Source organism: Schistocerca nitens, chromosome 1, assembly GCF_023898315.1.
Source record: "Schistocerca nitens isolate TAMUIC-IGC-003100 chromosome 1, iqSchNite1.1, whole genome shotgun sequence".
Taxonomy (NCBI): domain Eukaryota; kingdom Metazoa; phylum Arthropoda; class Insecta; order Orthoptera; family Acrididae; genus Schistocerca; species Schistocerca nitens.
The window spans coordinates 997,919,360-997,940,694 of NC_064614.1; the positions used below are offsets into that span (position 1 = coordinate 997,919,360).

Below are 21,335 nucleotides of genomic sequence, written 5' to 3' on the forward strand. Positions count from 1 at the left end.
TTATAGTTATAGGTGCAGGAGGAGGAGAATTTCAGAAAATAAAGAATCAAGTGTTATTAGAGATAAATGTTCAAGGAATTTTATTGGAGGTTAGTGCTATGGTGGTCTCAAATCTTTGTACCGAATCAATAATAGGGACAGATTTGTTGGTGGACCATGAAGCAATTATCAGTTTAGGAAATGGTAGTATGACCCTAATGGTAAACGGTTCTCAAAGGGAAATTAAATTTGACAAAATGGATAGTCTCAAAGGGAAAGTGCATGATAAGCACCACCTTAAAATAATGCACAAGTATTTTTGGTGGGAAGTAGATAAAGAGGAAGTATTTCCCTGAGAAAAGCGAATCAGAATCAGAGTGAGGTTGGTTCAGGGATAGTAGATGAAATAAAGAAATTTTATGAAATGTCTGAAAGACCATTGTAGGATGCCACACCCTAATGTAGTGGAAGTAGCACACCCAGAGTCCCACCATGTGATAAGAAGCATATACAATATAGTCGATGTTTAAGAGATTCTGTGATAACTGAACGGAAGCCTCCACACTCTGAAGTGTCTGAATATCTATTATAAGACAGAATATCTCTCTAGTAAGATAACAATGAATATACGCTGTGAAATACACAGACATGACCATGAAATACATTGTAAATAACAGTTCTATTAAATTGTTGAGAGAGAAAGTAGTTATAAGTATTTTGAAATAACGTATGTTCAGTTTATGTGTCTGTATAAAAAAGGCAGGGACTGACTGAACCTCGAGAGGATGTGGTGTGCTGGTGTATTGTGACGTCAGCAAGGACGTTAAAGGGATCGCATAGGTGGAGAGAGGCTACAATGTGTGCAGAGCACAGACAGATTATGAAACAGCCAAGCCAGATGATTATGTGATGTGGCTGACATGACGTAAACAGATACACGTCACAACTGCAACATTGGTAAACATAGTGACCCGATCCTTTATGAAGTATAGATAAACAAACACTGTAAACCTAAATAATTTAATACCAACAGTTAACAGCTGTTATTAAAGATTCAATTAAGTAAACAATATAGTAATTAAAAAGAGGATAATTCTTCAAGAATTAATCAAATTAATAGACTGTCACATAACTTTTGAATTGTTTATTACATAATAATTATTTGAAAAGAAGTCACTAATTCATAAGGGTGGTAGTAAAATAAATTTTTGAATTTTGGCCACATGGGCAGAACCAGTAGAGTTAATTAGAATAAACAATCTAGTGTTTGGGAAATGTAATTTACTATTATTATTATTATTATTATTATTATTATTATTATTATGTTGGCTCCCTGTGCCTTCATCTCATGTATTCATACTTGATGTCTTGATGATGAGAACATAGGAAATTCTGAGCACATCTCCCTAGATGAAGTGCATTGATAACCAAGCCTGATGACAAGTCAGCAACCAGAGACACTGTTGGCAAATTATGGCTGGAATCATCAAGCAATGCAAATATGTCACCTAGCAGCAACAATTTTGGCTCATGACTAACAGTGCTTCTCGCCAAGTAACTGTGTCGAGCTAATATAAATTTGCCTTTGTGATCATACTTGAAGTATTTTGTATAATATGTTTTGTTGATATACATTAATGTGATATTTTGAAAGATTTTGGTAGTTAAAATTTAGGAGAGCATGGTAGTCAAAACTCAAAGATTATGCAAATGCTAATAATCAGAAGCTAGGAAAACTGTTTCAGTAGGTGCAAATGTACTAAGATTTCATAAACCAGTAGATTTTGCATTGTAAAGATTTCTGTCAAACTACTAAAATCATATTTGAAGAGGCCAAGAATATGTAAAGTAACAGGCATAAAATAAAATGACCTATGGTGTAATGGCGGCTCCTAAGAACTGACATACCGTGTTTCTAATGTTTCCAAAATTCTGATTTTATCTGGAGAGAGAAAAAAAAAATCACAGTTTTGAAAAGTAGTTACCGAACGGGATGTGTAAGGTACCGCTTATTTGCAGGTAAGAGTGCATTTTGCTTTATTTCTAGTTTCGCCATTTACATACGTGAATTGAATGTATCAGCACTGGAGTACGTATGGAATAAGGAACAACTGGTAGGTTCCCATGTTGAGTAGCAGAGGCGGTTGGCCATCTGGAGCATTCAAAGCCAGTGGGATGAGTAGAGGATGTAAAAATCACTCACGCATGATGTCAGCAAGAAAATACGTAGGGGAAGTGCATTTATCTGGCACAAATCATTTAATTGTTATTAATAAATATTTGCTAACAAAAGTTGCCTTTTGCCACTCAGACATTAAGAGGGGTCCACAGGTCATAAATACTATCTTTCAGTAATTTTACAATGCAAAGAAACATTGATATTAATAAATAACTTTGGTATAACCAAAGATGTATGATCTTATATGAATTATATTGGATTGTCAAGTCACGGACTATGTGCCACAGTCGGCAGTTGTTGATAGGATGCCTTTTGGTCTAGTCATGCAGTAGACCACACTCTTGTTCCGTTAATAGTTAGCTTGTAATCTGTGCAAAGAAGTTCATTTTATGGTATTTCTTAAACAAACACACGTTAATAGCATCAAGTGTAAAAATTATTTACACAAAAATCTTCATTACGTAAAACACAAACAGTAGTATTGCACTTTCAGAATCTGATGGCATTGCTACAGCTGTGCAAGGGGACATAAAACTAAGAGCATCTCCACATAACACATAGAAAATATCTCTATGTGGCGGCTCACTGAGTGAGTTCAAGTTTGAACTGGCTTAATTATCACAAAACGTGGGTGGGAAAGCATGGCCAGTTATAATGTATGCGCCTTACACCACTATCTATGGACTCAACTGCTAAACTGAGACATTTCTGAAGGTTTAGTACAAGTGGGGGGGGGGGGGTTCTTGCAACTTTCCCATGGATCAAACAAATCTGTGACCATTCATGCTGCACTTCTCTGTATGTTCAATATCCCCTTTAGTCCTATTCAGTATAGGTCCCACACACTTGAGCAATATTCTAGAACCAGCTGTATGAGAAATTTGTAAGCAATCTCCATTGTAGACTGACTGCACTTCCCCAATATTCTGTCAATAACCCAAAATCTACCACATGCTTTACCCACAACTGAACTTACGTGACCATTCCATTTCATATCCCTACAAACTGTTACACCCTGGTATTTATACAAGTTGGCTGATCCCAACACTGACTCAATGATATTATTGTCATAGGATATTATGTTTTTTCGTTTTGTGACGAGCACAGTTTAACATTTTTGAACATTTAAAAGCAAGCTGCCAGCCTCTGGACCACTTAAAAATCTTATCAAGTTCTGACTGAATATTTATGCAGCTTCTTTCAGACAGTACTTCATTATATATAACTCCATCGTCTGCAGATAGTCTGAGGTTACTATTAATACTGTCTGCAAGGTCATTAATATGAATCATGAACAGCAAGTGTACCAACACATTCCCCTGCTGCACACCCAAAGTTATTTTTACAACTGATGACAACTCTCCATCCGAGATAACATGTTGCATCCTCCATACCAAAATGTCCTCAATCCAGTCACAAATTTCACTTCATATCCCATATGTTCACATTTTTTAAAGTAACTGTAGGTGTGGTACTGAGTCAAATGCTTTTCGGAAATTAAGAAATACTGCATCTACCCGTCTACCTCGATCCAAAACTTTCAATACTTCATGCGAGAAAAGTGCGAGTTGGGTCTTGCCTCAAGATGATTCAGCTCAGAAGGTGTTTTAAGATTTTACAACAAATCAATGTCTAGGATACTAGATGGTAGTTTTGTGGGTCACTTCTCCTACCGTTCCTGTGGACAGGTGTGACCTGTGCTTTTTTCCAAGAACTGAGCACAGTTTTTTGTTAGAGGGATCAATGACAGATTATAGTTAGAAGAGGGGATAACTCAGCCAAAAATTCAGTATAGACTAATAGGGATTCCATCAGGCCCTAGAGCTTTGTTCATTTCTAATGACTTCAGCTGTTTCTCGACACCACTGACACTAATAGTTATCTTGCTCATCTTTTCAGTGGTACGAGGATTAAATTGGGGCAGTTCTCCTGGATTTTCTTTGTAAAAAAAATATCTGAAAATGAAGTTGAGCATTTCAGCTTTTGCTTTGCTACCCTCAATTTCATTTCCTGTCTCATTCACTTGGGACTGGATACTAACGTAGGTGCCACTAACAACCATAACATACAAAAAATTTTTTTGGAACACTGTTCCAGGCAAACAGCTATCTATTAATATAACTTATTTAGTAAAAACAGACAAAGTCTCATTTAAGTTGTTAATTTTTATTTCTAGATGACCTGTTTTGCTCTTCTAAAGAGATCACATCAAATCTACATTCCTTGATGACAGAAAGAATTGCTGGCATCGAGCAGGCCTGTCCATACTGGCGTGGAAAATACTGCATAACTAAAACTTCAATGCGACTACGACTGTATTTACTAAATATGTAGCCTTTATGTATGACCAGAATTTCTGTGGGTTTTGTGAAATACAATTCAACAATGCTCCTCTATCGTATTCACTGAAGGCTACACTTATAATTCTCTTGACAGTCAAATGCGTTTCCTTCAGCATCTCTCTATCTATAGCCCTATACTTTGTTTTATACCTATTATGCAGTACTCTCTGTTTCTTTAGAAATTTGTTTACAGTGACTGTATACCATGGAGGGGTCTCTCCCACAACAAACTGTTCTACTGGGTACGTAGCTATTTAGTGCATGGTAATTAATCTTTTAAATTTGAGTCATAGTTCCTCTACATGCTCTTTCCCTATGCTAAAAGTTTGAAATTCCTCTGTGAGATATGACACTACCAATTCTTTATCTAGTTTACTGAACTTATATATCTTTCTACTTGTTTTAGTTATCTTTTGTACTTTGGTAATCAATGTTACCACAACTGCAACATGGTATGCAACTGCATACCATTTTAGATGGGGACATCCTCAAAGACGTCAGGTTTATTTGTTGCAATTAGATGCAATATATTTCCATAATGAGTGGGTTCTGAATTATCTGTTCTTGGTAGTTTTCAGAAAAGGCATTTAGTAATGTTTCACAAGATGTCTTATCACAACCACCACTACCAACACTGTAATTTTCTTGATGATTCAAGTCTCCACTGATGATTACAGTATGATTGGGGAACTTATGTACAAGTGAACTGAGGTTCTCTCTAAGGTTTCCTGTTACATCAGGAGATGAATCTGGTGGGTGATGGAAGGATCCAATTATCATTTTAAGCACATCCCTGATACTTTGTCTTGTCCAAACAATTTTACAAACAGCTTCAATTTCTGTCTTGGTGGATTTGAGATTCTTGTCTACTGTGACAAATACACCACCTCCATTTCCCACTTGCCTATCCTTTTGATATATACTTAAATTTTCCCCCAAAATCTCACTGCTATCAATTTCAGGTTTTTACCAGCTTCCTGTACCTAGAATTATGCAAGCTTCACTGCTTTTCAGGAGAGCTTCAAATTCTGGCACTTTGTTGCGAATGTTCGACAGTTAACCATTAGGATTTTAATACTCTCATCTGTGGGAGGTGTTTCTTTTGATGTTGCTTCTTCACAGCAAATAAAAGATTTAATTAAGCCAATAACACTGTTGGTTAGTGAAATATACAGGGTTTAACATTTCTCTTGACCACCCCAAATACACTACTGGCCATTAAAATTGCTCAACCACGAAAATGACGTGCTACAGACGCGAAATTTAACCGACAGGAAGAAGATGCTGTGATATGCAAATGATTAGCTTTTCAGAGCATTCACACAAGGTTGTCGCCAGTGGCGATACCTACAACATACTGACATGAGGGAAGTTTCCAACCGATTTCTCATACACAAACAGCAGCTGACCGGCGTTGCCTGGTGAAACATTGTTGTGATGCCTCGTGTAAGGAGGAGAAATGTGTACCATCACGTTTCTGACTCTGATAAAGGTCGGATTGCAGCCTATCGCAATTGCGGTTTATCGTATCGCGACATTGCTGCTCGCGTTGGTAGTGATCCAATGACTGTTAGCAGAATATGGAATTGGTGGGTTCAGGAGGATAATACGGAATGCCGTATTGAATCCCAATGGCCTCTTATCACTAGCAGTCGAGATGACAGGCATCTTAACCGCATGGCTGTAACGGATCGTGCACCCACGTCTCGATGCCTGAGTCAACAGATGGGGACGTTTGCAAGACAACAACCATCTGCACGAACAGTTCCACAATGTTTGCAGCAACATGGACTATCAGCTTGGAGACCGTGGCTGCGGTTACCCTTGACGCTGCATCACAGACAGGAGTGTCTGCGACGGTGTACTCAACGACGAACCTGGGTGCACGAATAGCAAAACATCATTTTTTCGGATGAATCTAGGTTCGATTTACAGTATCATGATGGTCGCATCTGTGTTTGGCGATATCGTTGTGGATGCACACTGGAAGCGTGTATTCATCATCGCCATATTGGCGTATCACCTGGCGTGATGGTATGGGGTGCCATTGGTTACATGTCTCGGTCATCTCTTGTTCGCATTGACGGCACTTTGAACTGCAGACGTTACATTTCAGATGTGTTTCGACCCGTGGCTCTACCCTTCATTCGATCCCTGCGAAACCCTACATTTCAGCAGGATAACGCACGACCGCATGTTGCAGGTCCTGTACGGGCCTTTCTGGATACAGAAAATGTTCGACTGCTGCCCTGGCCAGCAAATTCTCCAGATCTCTCATCAATTGAAAACGTCTGGTCAATGGTGGGCGAGCAACAGGAATGGTACAATACGCCAGTCACTACTCTTGATGAACTGTGGTATCATGTTGAAGCTGCATGGGCAGCTGTACCTGTACACGCCATCCATCCAAGCTCTGTTTGACTCAATGCCCAGGCATATCAAGGCCGTTATTACGGCCAGAAGTGGTTGTTCTGGGTACTAATTTCTCAGGATCTATGCACCCAAATTGCATGAAAATGTAATCACATGTCAGCTCTAGTATAATATATTTGTCCAATGAATACCTGTTTATCATCTGCATTTTTTCTTGGTGTAGGCAATTTTAATGGCCAGTAGTGTAATTTTTGTCCACAAGCAATATAAAAGACAAAGCCAGCAAAAGTTTGGTAGCTACTAGATAGGAATTAACAAACAACATTATTGAATAAAAAAATATAGGGTGCTATTTAAAAAAAGAAAAAAAAAACAATTCTGCTGGCTAATATCCCACTCGTAGTTAAACCCCTTTGTGCGATACAATTTTTATTTTGCTTCTGGATGAGAAGTTATTTCGGATGTCATGCTAAATGAGAGACCCTGTACATATGCAGTGTAATGTGTACTAGCTACTGACCAGATATGCAAAACAATTTAAAAATATCTTGCAAATCTATAATGTTGCCTTGGCCAATTAGTGATCTAAACTCATTCAGATCTGCATGCTGGAGACCTCGCAATAATGTCAAATACATTCCCTGAAGATATTTTTGAAAACCTGTGAGACACATATATAAAACTATGGAAATGTTAATTCATCGACATCTACGCTCCGCAAATCACTGTGAAGAGCATAGTAGCAGATATGTTCCACTGTATTAGTTATTAAGACTTTTTCTTGTTCCATTCAAGTTTGGAGCATAGGAAAAAATAACTGTTTGAATGCCTCTGTGCATGCTGTAATTAGTCTAACCTTATCCTCACAATCCCTATGGGAGTTGTATGTATGTGTTTGCAGCATATTCCTAGAGTTATCATTTAAAGCCGAATCTTTGAACACACACAACACATCAACTGTTCCACCTCTTTTGTTTAAACTCTGATAATCTTGAAAATGGTCCACTTTATCTGTCCCAATATTTAAGCTGTTCATTTAGGTATTCTTTAAAATTGGAATCACATACTTATTTTCAACATAAGTTACGTAAAATCCACATACGGAATCTCTCTGATCACTATCAATCAAAATTTATTTTACTAAGACATGGAATAAAAATTCAATAGAAAAAATAATTGTAAATATAACAATATAACTTGGTATTTTACGCAAATAGCAGACGGACATTTTATACAAAATATTAACCACAGGGGAAAATATCAACATTCTGAGCCATATTTACTTATAACTGAAAGGCCTTCATGAGGGCTCCTTAAAGTTTTGCTGCTAATGATTACAGTGATGGTTGTTACCTGTCTTTTTCCATAGTACTTTCATTCTCACTGTGTGATTTCCTTTCATCATCGCTGCTGTCATCTTTTCTTGATGCCCTTGCAGCATCTTCATCTTCACTTTTGTCTTTAACTGAAAATTATAAAAGAAAAGTAATTTATTTTTCTTTCTAGTAAAAATGTACCTATTATTAGAAAATACTGATACTAAATTGATATACCTCTATTGTACCTTTACACTATCCACACATCCCAGCACACATTTCGGATTTGATGTTTTAAGAACTAGTTGTGACAAATGACTTTACTTGCCAGCACATACTTCTGGACTTTTTTTTAAGTGTACATCTACATCTCCACATCATAGGGCATGTCACTGCATACTTCATACCAATACTAGTTGATTACCCAGCATTGCTCAGTTACTTGTTTTTATGTCTATCTTATATCAAATAGGAAGATGAATGAAATCTGCTTGTAGTGTAAAAACAAATAACTGTATCTCTTGCAAAATACTTTTCATGGATCTTGAGATGCCTACAATTATTTTTCAACACGTTTCTCCTTACCGGTTTTTGTTGCTGATGATAAAAATCAGCTTCAGCTGAATTATGATTTACATAGTCCACAATACAAGACACAAAAATAAATTTCATGTAGACTTCCCCTCCTTGACTAGTGTTCAGAAAGTAGTAATTTACTTGGGTGTAAAGATATTCAACACACTCCCACCTAACATAAAACGTTCAAGAAATAGGGAATCCCTAATAATTTCAAGGAAAATTAAAAACATACTACATTAGCCACTATTTCTACAAATTAGCTGAATGACTAGACCCAGGGATTTAAAAGTTCTGTTGGCTACAAGACAAATAGCAGCATTCATTGTAAAGTAGCTTTAAAAGTAGTCATTTAATGTACATGAGACTTGGTATTTGCAGATGTAGTTGCATCATTCCTTCGAAAAATATCACGGTAATCACGTAAACATCAAGCTAATAATAGCTCTATACTACAACAGAAGAGACAGCAACTTTATTCAAAGCTACAGCCTTCTTTATGTTGTAATGTGCTCATGTGTGAATGCATACACCTTCTTTTAATGTATAATATATATTTCTATATGACTATGCAGGCACAGAACTGTATACATTGATGTGTCATCAATGTTTCAATGAAATGATTGTTATAGCTTGTCATGTGACAATGAATGTTCTATTCTTGCTAATTTCCTCAAATACATTTAGATAGCATACACAAGAACAGCATTACACAGTACAGAGAGAATTTTTTGTTAGTACACTATAAAGATTAAGTTTCTAGGATCCCCCATCTTTAACTTGCACCTTGACTTGTTCCACATCCGTGAAAGATCTCCTTCTTGATGGTTTCTACTTAACATGATGAATGAATGAATAAACACAGTTTACTTACATCCTTTTTTTAGGGAATAATACTGTAAAACATTTTATAAAATCATAGTAATATTAATTTAACAAAACTTCATTCTATCCAATATTTTTTGGTTTCTCCTTCACTGTAAGAATAGTAAATTCTCAAATAAATGCAATTTTGAGCAGGATACATACAGTTGCCTGTTGGAGAAACAGTATTAAATTCACTCCACGGTACTCAACAGACTGCTCCTCTAATTTACTGATTGTAATCGAGAACATAAGTTACACTGGAAACTGCAAACTCTTAAAGCTAAAAGCAGGTATATCTGACTGTGTATACTTTTTGTATCTAATAGTGATTCATTTCCCCACCCAGCCCGAGTAGATAAAGACATTCAGTCAAAGATCCTTAGGCTTTGTAGCCATAGAGAGTCTGCACAGTTCTGTGAGTGCGCAGTAAGCTAGACGTGGCCACTGATGGAGTACTGCTGACAAATACAGCAGCCAGCTGCTTGTCAGTCATTCTCTCATTTATACTCTATCCAACCTTTGCCTATGCATCACACAATTATTCTGAGACTGACCTTGCCTGTTTACATTTATTGATCTGGAAAATCCCTGGATGGATTTATCACACTTTAGGCAACCTGTGCTGTCTTCTGGCTTTTCCTTCTGGTTAGTCATTCACTATAAAACTCTGTTGTTACTAAAAAAAATGGAACTGTCTGGTGTGTTCCAATGCACTTATATTCAGCAATTCCACCAGATAACATGGTAAGTATATGATTATTTATATCATGGACATGTTTATTTTTAAATGCAAGAATGGCCATCCCCTACAACAAGTTCTAATTGTGATGTTTTGGCTACAATGGATCTATTAAGGCATAACGGATGTCACTAGATAACAAAAATAGGGAAGTATTTTTTTTCTCCATAAGATGTGAATTTTAAATTATTTGCTCTGTACTGCTGTCAGTCACATTATGTCTTTTAGTTAAAACCATCGATCTGTACTAAATTAAAAAAAAAGGAAATCAATAATGCAACTGACTGCAGTAAAAAACAAATTGTCTTCATAGTAGTCATGGTACAGAAACTTGGCCACTATGACAACAATTAACTCTTATGATTTGCTTTAGTTATTTCCCATAAATGTCTCTGTGAAAATGAATGTTTAACACATGTATGAATCCAATCCACTTTGGGGTTATGGGTAGGCTATGACCCTACTGAAGAGTACCATAGCTCCTGCCATGAGGTAGTCATTTCCTTTCAGCTTTCTTGAGAGCTTTCACCAAACATCCAAAGAACACCAAAAACTATAAATTTGACAATAAGAATGGTCACTTTCATTAGTTTTACACGACAGCTGCTTTCTACCCACATTGCTGGTAGCACCAAGAGTGTCTCACCCCCAAAGTAAATTTTCCTATGCAGTAAGTTTGATTGCTGTTTCTCTAGGCACTCTCAAATTATTCTTTCATTTCACCCCTTCTGCTCCTCAAAACCAACCCCAATCATCCTATTCTAACCAACATTTGCCATCTACTTTAACATATTAGGTCCCACCAATTAAAAATCTTTGATCAAATTGTATATCTGCAAAGACATGTGTCATTGTGCATTCGGTTGTCAGTTGCCAATTTAGTCCAGTGCAGAACATCTTTTGGAAGCACAGGTAGATGGTTTTTATCTGTTTGTCTACATGTAATATTTATATGATAATGTGGAAAAAAGGGAGCTGTGTTTCATACAAATTGTTTTCACCAAACCCATTTTGCCCTATTGATAGAAGCAGGAAAGTCATAGCATTTGAGCTTACAATATTCCCTAGGATCTGCAAAAGAAGTGGAAAGGGGGTACTGGTCTTACATTCCCTGTAACTATACCTTCCCCTGTCACCTTCAGCCATACTGAAGGACAATGGTTGTGCATGGAGCAGGAATCCCTGAATGGCGATAGTCAACTGCTTCAGGCCTACAACCCTACTCATGGACAATGGCTGAGCATGGATGCTGCTTCAGGCCTACAACCCTACTCATGGACAATTGCTGAGCATGGATGGGGAACTGCTGAATGACAATAGTCATCTGCTTTTGGTTTGAGTAGTTAAAATTTCTTTTCAATACAGAGAGTGACTCTTTCAATGCTATCCATCTGAGAATTTGTGTGATGGTAATACAGTGATATTGTGGGAGGATCCTCATGTGTGAATGGAGAATTTAATGTTTTGGCTTACTGTCTGCTTTACTCAGGTATGTTAAACAGATCTACTGGATGAAGGTTTCTATCTGATCGTTGACTTTACATAGGAGCAGAACATCATAGGATTTTCTGAATGTTTTGAATCTTTTGCCAAGATTTTACTGTGAAATTTGTTGTAAGCTCCACACACAGTGCTTACTGAGGATTTATGACTACATGCCCTTACACACTCTTTCGCAGAGAGAGACTAATAATTTCTGTAACTGTAGCATTCTCTGAATGTTACCTTTAACACAATCTTTTATTACTGTATGTGCTTGTTTATCAGAAGTTTGACTGATGTTGTATTTAACTTTGACCAATGTAGTCTATCTGGGTGTATATGTTGACGAAAATTTGCGGTGGACATACCACGTTAATTTCGTATGCAGAAAAGTCAGTAGTGCCATATATCTCCTCAGACAGCTCGCAAAGATAGTTCCTAGCCAAGCACTGAAATTAGTATATTATGTAACACTTTACCCCTTTCTCAATTACGGAATTGAACTATGGGGCTGTGCAGCTGATGTACATTTAAAAAGAATACTACTACTACATAAAAGAGCAATAAGACTTATACATGGGATGGGACATAGAGATTCATGTCATGAAGTGTTTGTGCAGCACGAATATCTGATAATATATTCTCTGTAAATCTTCAAAATAGTTGTATTTTTTATAAGTCAACCAACAGAAGCTATCAAGGGCAGTGATGTACACAATCACAACACTAAAACAATGTGTAACTATTTCCGTAACAGAACAACATTAAAAATGACTGATAGAAGTCCATATATCAGTGGTTTGATTTGGTATAACAAGCTACCAAACTCTCTAAGAACATACAAGGGAAAAGTTTTTAAAGCAAAATTAAAATATTTTCTAGTAGAAAAATGTTTATATTCTTTCAATGAATTTTAAGATAGTGATTGTAACATGAGGCATTAGCATATCAGTTGTAATGTGATAAATGTAAAAAAAAAATAGACATAAGAAGCAACAGCTACAGAATATAGTGTATTTTATAAGTATAAATATAACCATAGTATTAAGTCTGATGTTTGCAAAAGCCATCATTATGATGGCTCCACGCAAAGAAACTGTAAGTAAATAAATAAATAGATTTAAATAAAATATTCCAATTCATCCCATACTTATTTGAAGTTACCTAAGTCGTTTAATCTTGTTGACATAAGTTTGCAGTCAGATTCATTTTACACCATGCTAAACCTAATATTTGCTTGTTGCTATAAATACTACATCTCATGGGCTGCTTGTCTTTCGATTACATGTTTCATGTGTTGTCGAAAATTTGTGTACTATCTAATTTGCTTTCATGCCAATGGTTAGTTTTTTTTATTTTATATGAAAGAGACTGATTTCATAAAGCAAGTTAAGTTCTGAGTCTCTGGTGTGAATGTTTTGCCTAGAACTCTCACTCTCCTTAGTTGATCTGATATCTGTTTTAGTACATAATAAATAGTTTTTGAGGTGGCTTTTCATCTGGATATATCACAGTTTTGCTTGAACGAGGGAGGGAGATGGGACTCATGTATTTCACAAGTATTCAGACAGTTTAGTGCTCTGGCAACTTTACTAGTCCCCATCCTGTAGTAACATCCTATGGTATATAGCAGCCTGAGAAATCTGCATCTGAACTACTCACAGTCAAGAAATCCTAAGGTTTAGATGCTACATTCCAGTTAATAAGAAGACTTTAATCAGTCTTCAGAAAAAGTGTTGCAAATTGATGGTCAGACATGAAAAGACATGTGAGTGAAGCTAAATGTCCTCCCCACTTTCTATAATCTACAGCAAAAACTGAAAATAATATCAGACCCCAGCCAACACATACTCTTACTACTGAATTAAGTGACAATCAGCAACTGTCTACTAACCATGCTTTTGACTGCTCCTAGTGTGGCAATCCACAATTGTAGGAAGCTTCCTCCTGAGATACAAGCTGTGTATGCGTTTGATTCTCTTCCCTCTTGTGATGCTATTTCCCAAAGAGAGGTGCACAAAAATTGTTCACATAGGTGTTACTGATACGGTAGCAGACATCAGGCAAACCATCAACTTTTTGATCAGTTCGGCAATGGACAACTGACTTTGCGCACGACAACTACCCAAAGTTTAATAAACTGTATCACTAGGTTTGAAATAAACATAGGCTTTCTGAATCTTCAGTCTCTTCTTACACGTTTCCACTATGAAATTATGAACAAGTGTCATACCTGCACATAATGGTGTTACTTCTCAAGATGTTTCTCTCCCATTATTTTGTTAATCTTATTTTTCTGAGTACAGGGAACACACAAAAATACGTAACTGCTTGGAACTTCTGTGAACCCTTGTATGGTGTATCGTAAAATCTCAGAATATTAGAGCTTCATCAATCTCACAAATGGAAAGTCAGTGTTAATTGAAAATGCACTCACACACAGCAGTATGTGTTAGCTGCATTGGATCTCAGCCCTAGGTTCGAAAATAGTGTACTGCAGAATGAAAGTCTCAAGTTTATAACAGCCAGATACACAGTTTTCAATAAATAAATCTCAAAATATTCTTGCTAGACTGCAATATACAGCCACAGTATGAGGACTTGCCGGAAATTCATCACATTGGGCAATAGAGATGTCCATCATCATGCTTCCTAGACAGCAAATTACAAATTCATGATGATACTGAAAAAGACAGGTATGTAGCAAAATACAGCAGCACATCTCACAATTGTATGTGTTGCAACTCCTTCCCAGAAAACTGATACTTTTTGACATTTGTGAATTGAATTAAATGAACTGAAATGAAATTAATGAATTGGTGGGGATGAAATAAGATGCAATAACATGAAATCGTTTAAGTGCAAACCAGTCAAAATTCTACACGTGAAATGTAATGTGTATGTTGGGATGATTTGAAAATTTGTGCCGAACTGGGACTTAAACCCAGATTTCCAGCTTTTTGCAAGCAGTTGCCTTAACCACTATGCTACATATCTGAGCACACCTTGATGCCTTCATAAATATTCACTGTCACTAATTTTTTCCCCATTTTCAATTATCAAAATACAGTTTAACATTTACACCACACCAAAGCCATCAGGTATGGAGCACAAGCTAAGATGAACTAAATCATGGTTTGAAGCGACACATTACTTTGTCATGGGGACCATACCGGGATTCACGTCAAGTGGTTTAGGGTAACCAAAATCTGGATGGCTGGACAGAATTTTGACCTCTGTTCTTTTTTAAACTCATCCAGCACTATGCACTGAAAATCTGTAACTTATGTACAATGTTTCAATGAACACAAATATACAATTCCAATTGCAATGCACGGTAATGTTTAGAAAAGTATGTGTACTAGTGAGTGAAATGAATATGTTGTTTCATATGCAAATTGTTTTCAGCTAGATAAAGTGAGTTGACTGACTGACTTTTGTTAAAGAATTCTTGTTCTGGAGATGTGTGCTCTATTTCCATACCACTGTTTTTTGACATCTTTGTTATAAAAAAATCTTACAAAGGCCTGCAAAAGGGTCTTAACTCCTGAAGATAACTTTGAAAGAAAAAACAATATTCTGACTGTTGCAAATAGAACAGACTAGTTTGGATGAGAGTTGGCAAAGCCTACAAATATTAATGTGAAATATAGGTTGTGGTGGGAGATTGATCTGTTGCATACCCCAATTTTTATATTTGTGACATTTTAATACACCTTTTGTAAAATCAGTTAAAACTGAATACAAATTTCTCAGGTTTCCAGCTACGTCAAGGGAATAAAATCACACAAACTTTTGGCCAAGCATTCCTTGGCCATTGTCAAATGATATGACTGCCAGTGGGTTGCTGGTATGACCCTAATATACACTAACTGCTGGCTGTGACATCACTGGTGCTCGTGGCATTGCCAAACATTGGTGTACGTTGACTTGGCATTTGATGTGCCTGCTTCAACAGCGCAATTGCTGGATGCCATGTCATGCTGAGTTGCAAGCCATCATCTCTACTTGGGGTGCTATTGGTGTTTTTTTTTTATTTCAATGGCTTTTTCATTTATGCTCACATATTACACAAAGGCTCTCAGTAACAACTGATACCACAGTTTTATTACTGTGGTGTCAATTGTCACTCAGTGCCTTTGTTTTCTATTGTTGAGATATCACTCCATTCATCCAAAGCAAATAAATGCCTTTAGCACTATAGAATTTCAATATTGCCATTAGAATTTTATGATCTACATAGTCAGTCTCAAAAATCATTTTGTACTACCATCAGGGATACTGAAGAATGTTCAATAAGAGCAGTTGGCTTTGATCAGAGACATACGAAGCATGCGACAAATGCTGTAAACAATATGGAATACTACGTTTGTTGGCTTCACCAACTCACAATCAAACTGTCATCTTCCAACCTAACCTATACCTTGGGCTAAGCTCCAGATCAATGTGTCACCACAAACAGTTTCTTTTCTTTTTGCTCCCACATTCGTTGACTTTGCCAACAAACAACAAAACTATGATTATATGCACCAAAAAGTGACATGGCATCAGCCATTAACATTTTGTCACTAGCTAAAGCTGTTGACTCTTATCTAACATTCCTCTTGACCCACTATTAGCTGCAATGAATTATTATTGGTACCAGTTTAAACTGTTATTAACCATCATCAGGCACAATAAGTTTTCAATTACACTATTTGTGTGGATACATATGTACATGACATTCCAGCTCATCTGCACAACACCAAATATATGATGTGGACAACAGGATTTAATATATGGAATATATTCACACAAAAAACTGGTAGCACCCGATGGGGGTACGCTACAACACGATTTCAACACATATTTGTACGATGTGGGGCTCTGACAGCGCTGTGCTTGTTCTTGAATCATTCCTGAAATGAATTACACTTAACACAGTATTCTTGAAAGGTGCTCACAACTGCTCTTCTGACATTCATTACGTCCAGGATATCTTGATAAATATAAAGGATGCTTAATCTTTTTCAGGGTGGTATGAGAGCTCTAAATGTATTTATATCATATAGACATGTCTTAATGGTAAAAATTGTCAGCTAGTATCTGTTCTGAAGCTCCTCTTCTGATAAACAAAAATGGAAAATCCAGGTAGGAATAATGATATTATGTAAATGGTATATTGCTAGTCAACACACAGTGCAGATATGTTGCAGACAGGCACAACAGAAAGACTGCTAAACAAGTAAGCTGTGCTTTATATTCTATCTGATCAGAAGCACCTTGCTGCCTTCTGACTCTTGAAGATAGAGATAACAGTCAAGATGTTTTGTTTTATTTCAGCTTTGAGCTAGCTAGAACATCATGATTATTTGTGTATGATGTTGGTTAAGAGACATTTTAAACATACTAAACAAACAAAACAGTTACGGCTCTACATAACTTCTCACAGCCAACAAATTTCTCCATTTTAAAGGTTACGTAAATGCATAGACTATATAGTAAAACCTGCAATAGTCACCACAATACATACTTCTCTTCATAAATGAAATGAACAGACATACCAGTACTATTAGCCTCTCCCATAAACTGCAGAATACGTCCTTAAGAGTAATAACTAAAACAAGTAATCAGGCTCACTGTACAGAATTATTTAACTAGCTTTCATCACTGCAACAAATGGGTACATCTACCAATCTGTTGTGTACATCAAGGAAAACATTTGTACTGAGTATTTCACTAACAGGCCTACACTTAGGCCTAGTCATGAAACAAGAGCAAGTTTGGATTTACATTTACCACGAAAAAACAAGCAACAACTCTAAAACAGCACTTTCTACTTCGGATCATACAATTTTATAATAAACTGTGTAAGAACTAATAGAGCTAGAGATTAATAACAAGAAGGAACAACCACAACACCCTGTCACATTACAATAATCTCACAGAAATGCTTTTACAACAAAATCATGTGCCATGATTAATACTGCATGATATTAATGCCATGTCATTCTTCTGATCTCTAAACATCTCATTCTTTGTGGGGGGATGCTGGCTCAGTTTTCCAGATACATGGAAGGGTGCATGTGGAGATGTGCATGGGGCATAGTAGCATGTTTGTGGCTCTGAAGTTAGTTCTCCTAACAGGCTGAAAACAGTGCAAGCGGCACAGCAATAGTTTAATGGTCCTGGGGTCACCAGCAGGTGTTCATAGCGTGTGTAGTGTTAGCATACAGAGATGCAAAGAACGAGTGTAAAAGCATTTTTTATGCTGTAAGTTGTGTTGTACTAACTGGATGCGATCAAAAGAATGTTGTAAATAGGGACCAAGTAAATAAAGCAGTGCAGTTGTTAAGACACTGACTTCATATTTGAAAGAATGGAGTTTGCTTTGTCTGCACATTCTGATGTATGATTTCTACGTGATTTTTCTACATCATTTCACATAAATGCTGTGATGGTTCCTTTAGCAAGGCTGTAACTGATCATCTGTCCCATTCTCATAAAAACACCTACATATATTCTACATGTAAGTACATCTGAACTAGATGTTTTCATTGTGCTTTGAATACAATTATATTATATTGTGATATGATCCTTACATGAACAAAACAAAAATGAACATAGAAGTGTGAGTGGCAAAAACAAAAATTTTTTTTAATGGTATTGGCCCTAGCTGAGGGCAAATTTGATGAACAGCAAAAAACTTTGCTTTGAAAATCTAACAACCAAGGAAATAATTTAAAGCTGCAGATACGATGTTAACTCCTTCAGTAGCAAAGAGCCACAACTTTTGCATTTAATAATATTTATAATAACACTTAGGCTGTCATCACAGGATACTCAAAATATCATACGCTTCGTCACTATCAGTATAATGTGAAACACTGAATCATAATATTGACCTCTCTGAGATGGGATTGCTTCAAGGTTTATACACTCATGTCAGGGTGTACTACTATGCAGAATATATAAAAATAACCTATCAACTGAAAGAACCTCTTCTGCACATGCCGAAAGCTCTAAGAAAGTCAAAAGAGAAGCAATTACATATCACATCCATAAAAATTTTAAAAAAAAGATTACAGCAGAAGAATATTCTCTGGCAAGTTTTCACTGCAGGCCTACGCTAACTGAATCTGCATTTTTAAATAAAACATAAAAAATGAAGATTAACACTGATAAACCTCCAGAACAGCACCTACTTCAAGCAGATGCACACACATGACAAAATACATCAATTTCTGATATTTCAGTAAATACTGAAGGATGGGATCACAGTCTACAAGCCTACTTTAGGTAAAAGAATAAATAAAACAGCAACATCATACAAGTCTTACACAAGAAGGGAAACAGGAATGACATATGCAGCACGCACTAACTATAAAGTAGCACAAAAAATTACCTGACTTTTCTTCATCTGAGGCAACAGCTCCGCTTCTCACTGATTCCTTGTCATTGTGGTCTACAGCACCTGAATGGTTGGATGCTGAATTGCTTTTCTCATCGTCACTTTTCTCACCATTTTCCACCACACTCTTTGGACGGCTTCTAGATCTGGATCTGTTACTTTGAACAGATTCTGCTTGTGACTTTCGTGAATGGCCACTTACATTTGAACGAGGAGATGCAGCAGGTGACCCACTTCGACTCCTTGAACTTTGGGTATGTTGTGACTGTGCACTTTGTGGTCTTGACTGTGGACTTTCAGAACGATTAGATTGAGCACTTTGTGATCTACGTGACTGAGGAGTCCGAGAACCTTGCGACTGTGGGCTATGGGATCTCTGCGACTGTGGACTTCGTGAGCGTCTTGCAGCAGGTGATCCCTGTGATTGAGGGCTGTGAGATCTCTGGGAAGCTGGACTTTGTGATCGCTGAGATTGAGGGCTTTGTGAGTGCTGAGATTGTGGGCTCTGAGATCGTTGTGACTGTGGGCTTGGAGATCGGTGAGACTGAGGGCTTGGAGAACGGTGAGACTGTGGGCTTGGAGAACGGTGAGACTGTGGGCTTGGAGAACGGTGGGACTGAGGGCTTCGTGACTTTCTGGACTGTGGACTCACTGATCTTCTTGACTCTGGGCTTTGTGATCGTTGTGAATGAGCACTCTGTGATCTCTGAGAACGTGGACTTTGAGACACAGCAGACTGTGGACTTTGTGAACGGCTGTGGTCGCTTGCATAGGGGGAATGCTGACTAGCATTGGAATGTGGAGATTGATTACTGGCATGGGACTGACGTGGAGACTGATTACTAACTGCTGAGCGCTGTGTACGCTGCGAATGTGTTGAGTGTTGGCTTACGGAACCTACAGATCTTCGACTGCTGGCATTCGATTGTGGGCTCTGGGAACCTTCATCAGACCGGGGAGAAGCATCACCTCCCGAAGCCACAGATCGCGGTGAATACTGTCCTGCAGTACCAGTCCTGGATGGTGAAGCAGCGTCAGTGCCCTTCTCACTTTCACTATCACTTCTACCTTCTGCACCTGAACTTCTGCCGGGTGTCGGTGCTGTTCCGTGCTGACTAGCAGGGCTACCACTTCTGCTACTGCTTCGGTTAGATCCTCCATCACTTTCGGAATCCGAACCAGAATCTCGAGCTGTCAACAGCAGAAAATTAAGTAAATGCAACGTCTTCAGTTCATAAATTCTTACTGAACTATATTTCTACAGAAATCTATACACTATCTACTCTTGCCTCCAATTAGAATAGTGAAAGTATGAATGACAAAAATTATTCAAAACGTGTTCAACAACACAGCGCACCTGATTCGGCGTCACTCGAATCATCATATGGAGTTTCTGTTGCCATTGCACTGCACACACAGATTAAGGATACATGCTTGTCGTACACAAACCAAAGACTATCATCAAATAATATACTCTACTACACAGTGAGTTCTACATCTCACAAACGATGCATGTCAAAGAGTTTGAGCACACAGAGAGCTTACTTCTTCATTCAGTCGATAGCGCGCAGTTATTATGCATAAAAAGTTGTACCACGGTCTGACGTATATACATTCACGGCCACAGTCCAACATAACAGTCGCGACACTTCGCCTCGATTTTGTTGCCCACCGCGCCAGCAGCGCCCCAAGCGGACGATAAGTTAAACTGTGAGGTAGGCGCGATCGTGAAAGCGAATAGTGGTTGTATATTTTGATTTATACAATGGTTTTTACCAAAGGGAACGTTTGTAGCACAATAAATTGCAGCAACAACAGGAAGAAGACACCACATCTCTCTTTTTTTAGGTTTCCTAAGGATCCTGAGAGGTATATACCATAATGTTACTAAACTGTATCGTCATGGTTCTCTTGCAAACTATATGTGTATAAATGATGAATATTTCGTTTTAGGAGCAGAAAATGGCTAGTTAATAGCAGACGAGAAGACCTGATGAAAAAAGACCCAGTTTACCTGTATAATAACATTAGGTTTTGTTCGCTACATTTCGAACAAAACCAGTTCATGAACGCAGACAATAACAAACTCGTG

General features: G+C 37.4%; 1 protein-coding gene across 1 annotated transcript in view; it reads right to left on the bottom strand.

The window, feature by feature from the left end:
• LOC126195365 (another transcription unit protein) overlaps positions 1-20,739 on the bottom strand; it is a 56,609-nt gene extending 35,870 nt beyond the window's left edge. The window contains exons 1-3 of the mRNA XM_049933944.1: positions 20,601-20,739; positions 19,238-20,434; positions 8,227-8,338 (exon numbers count right to left, since the gene is read on the bottom strand). Coding sequence (XP_049789901.1) covers positions 8,227-8,338; positions 19,238-20,434; positions 20,601-20,646 — 1,355 coding nt within the window. The 5' untranslated portion in view covers positions 20,647-20,739. The remainder of the gene's footprint in view (positions 1-8,226; positions 8,339-19,237; positions 20,435-20,600) is intronic.
• Between the last annotated feature and the right edge of the window lie 596 nt (positions 20,740-21,335).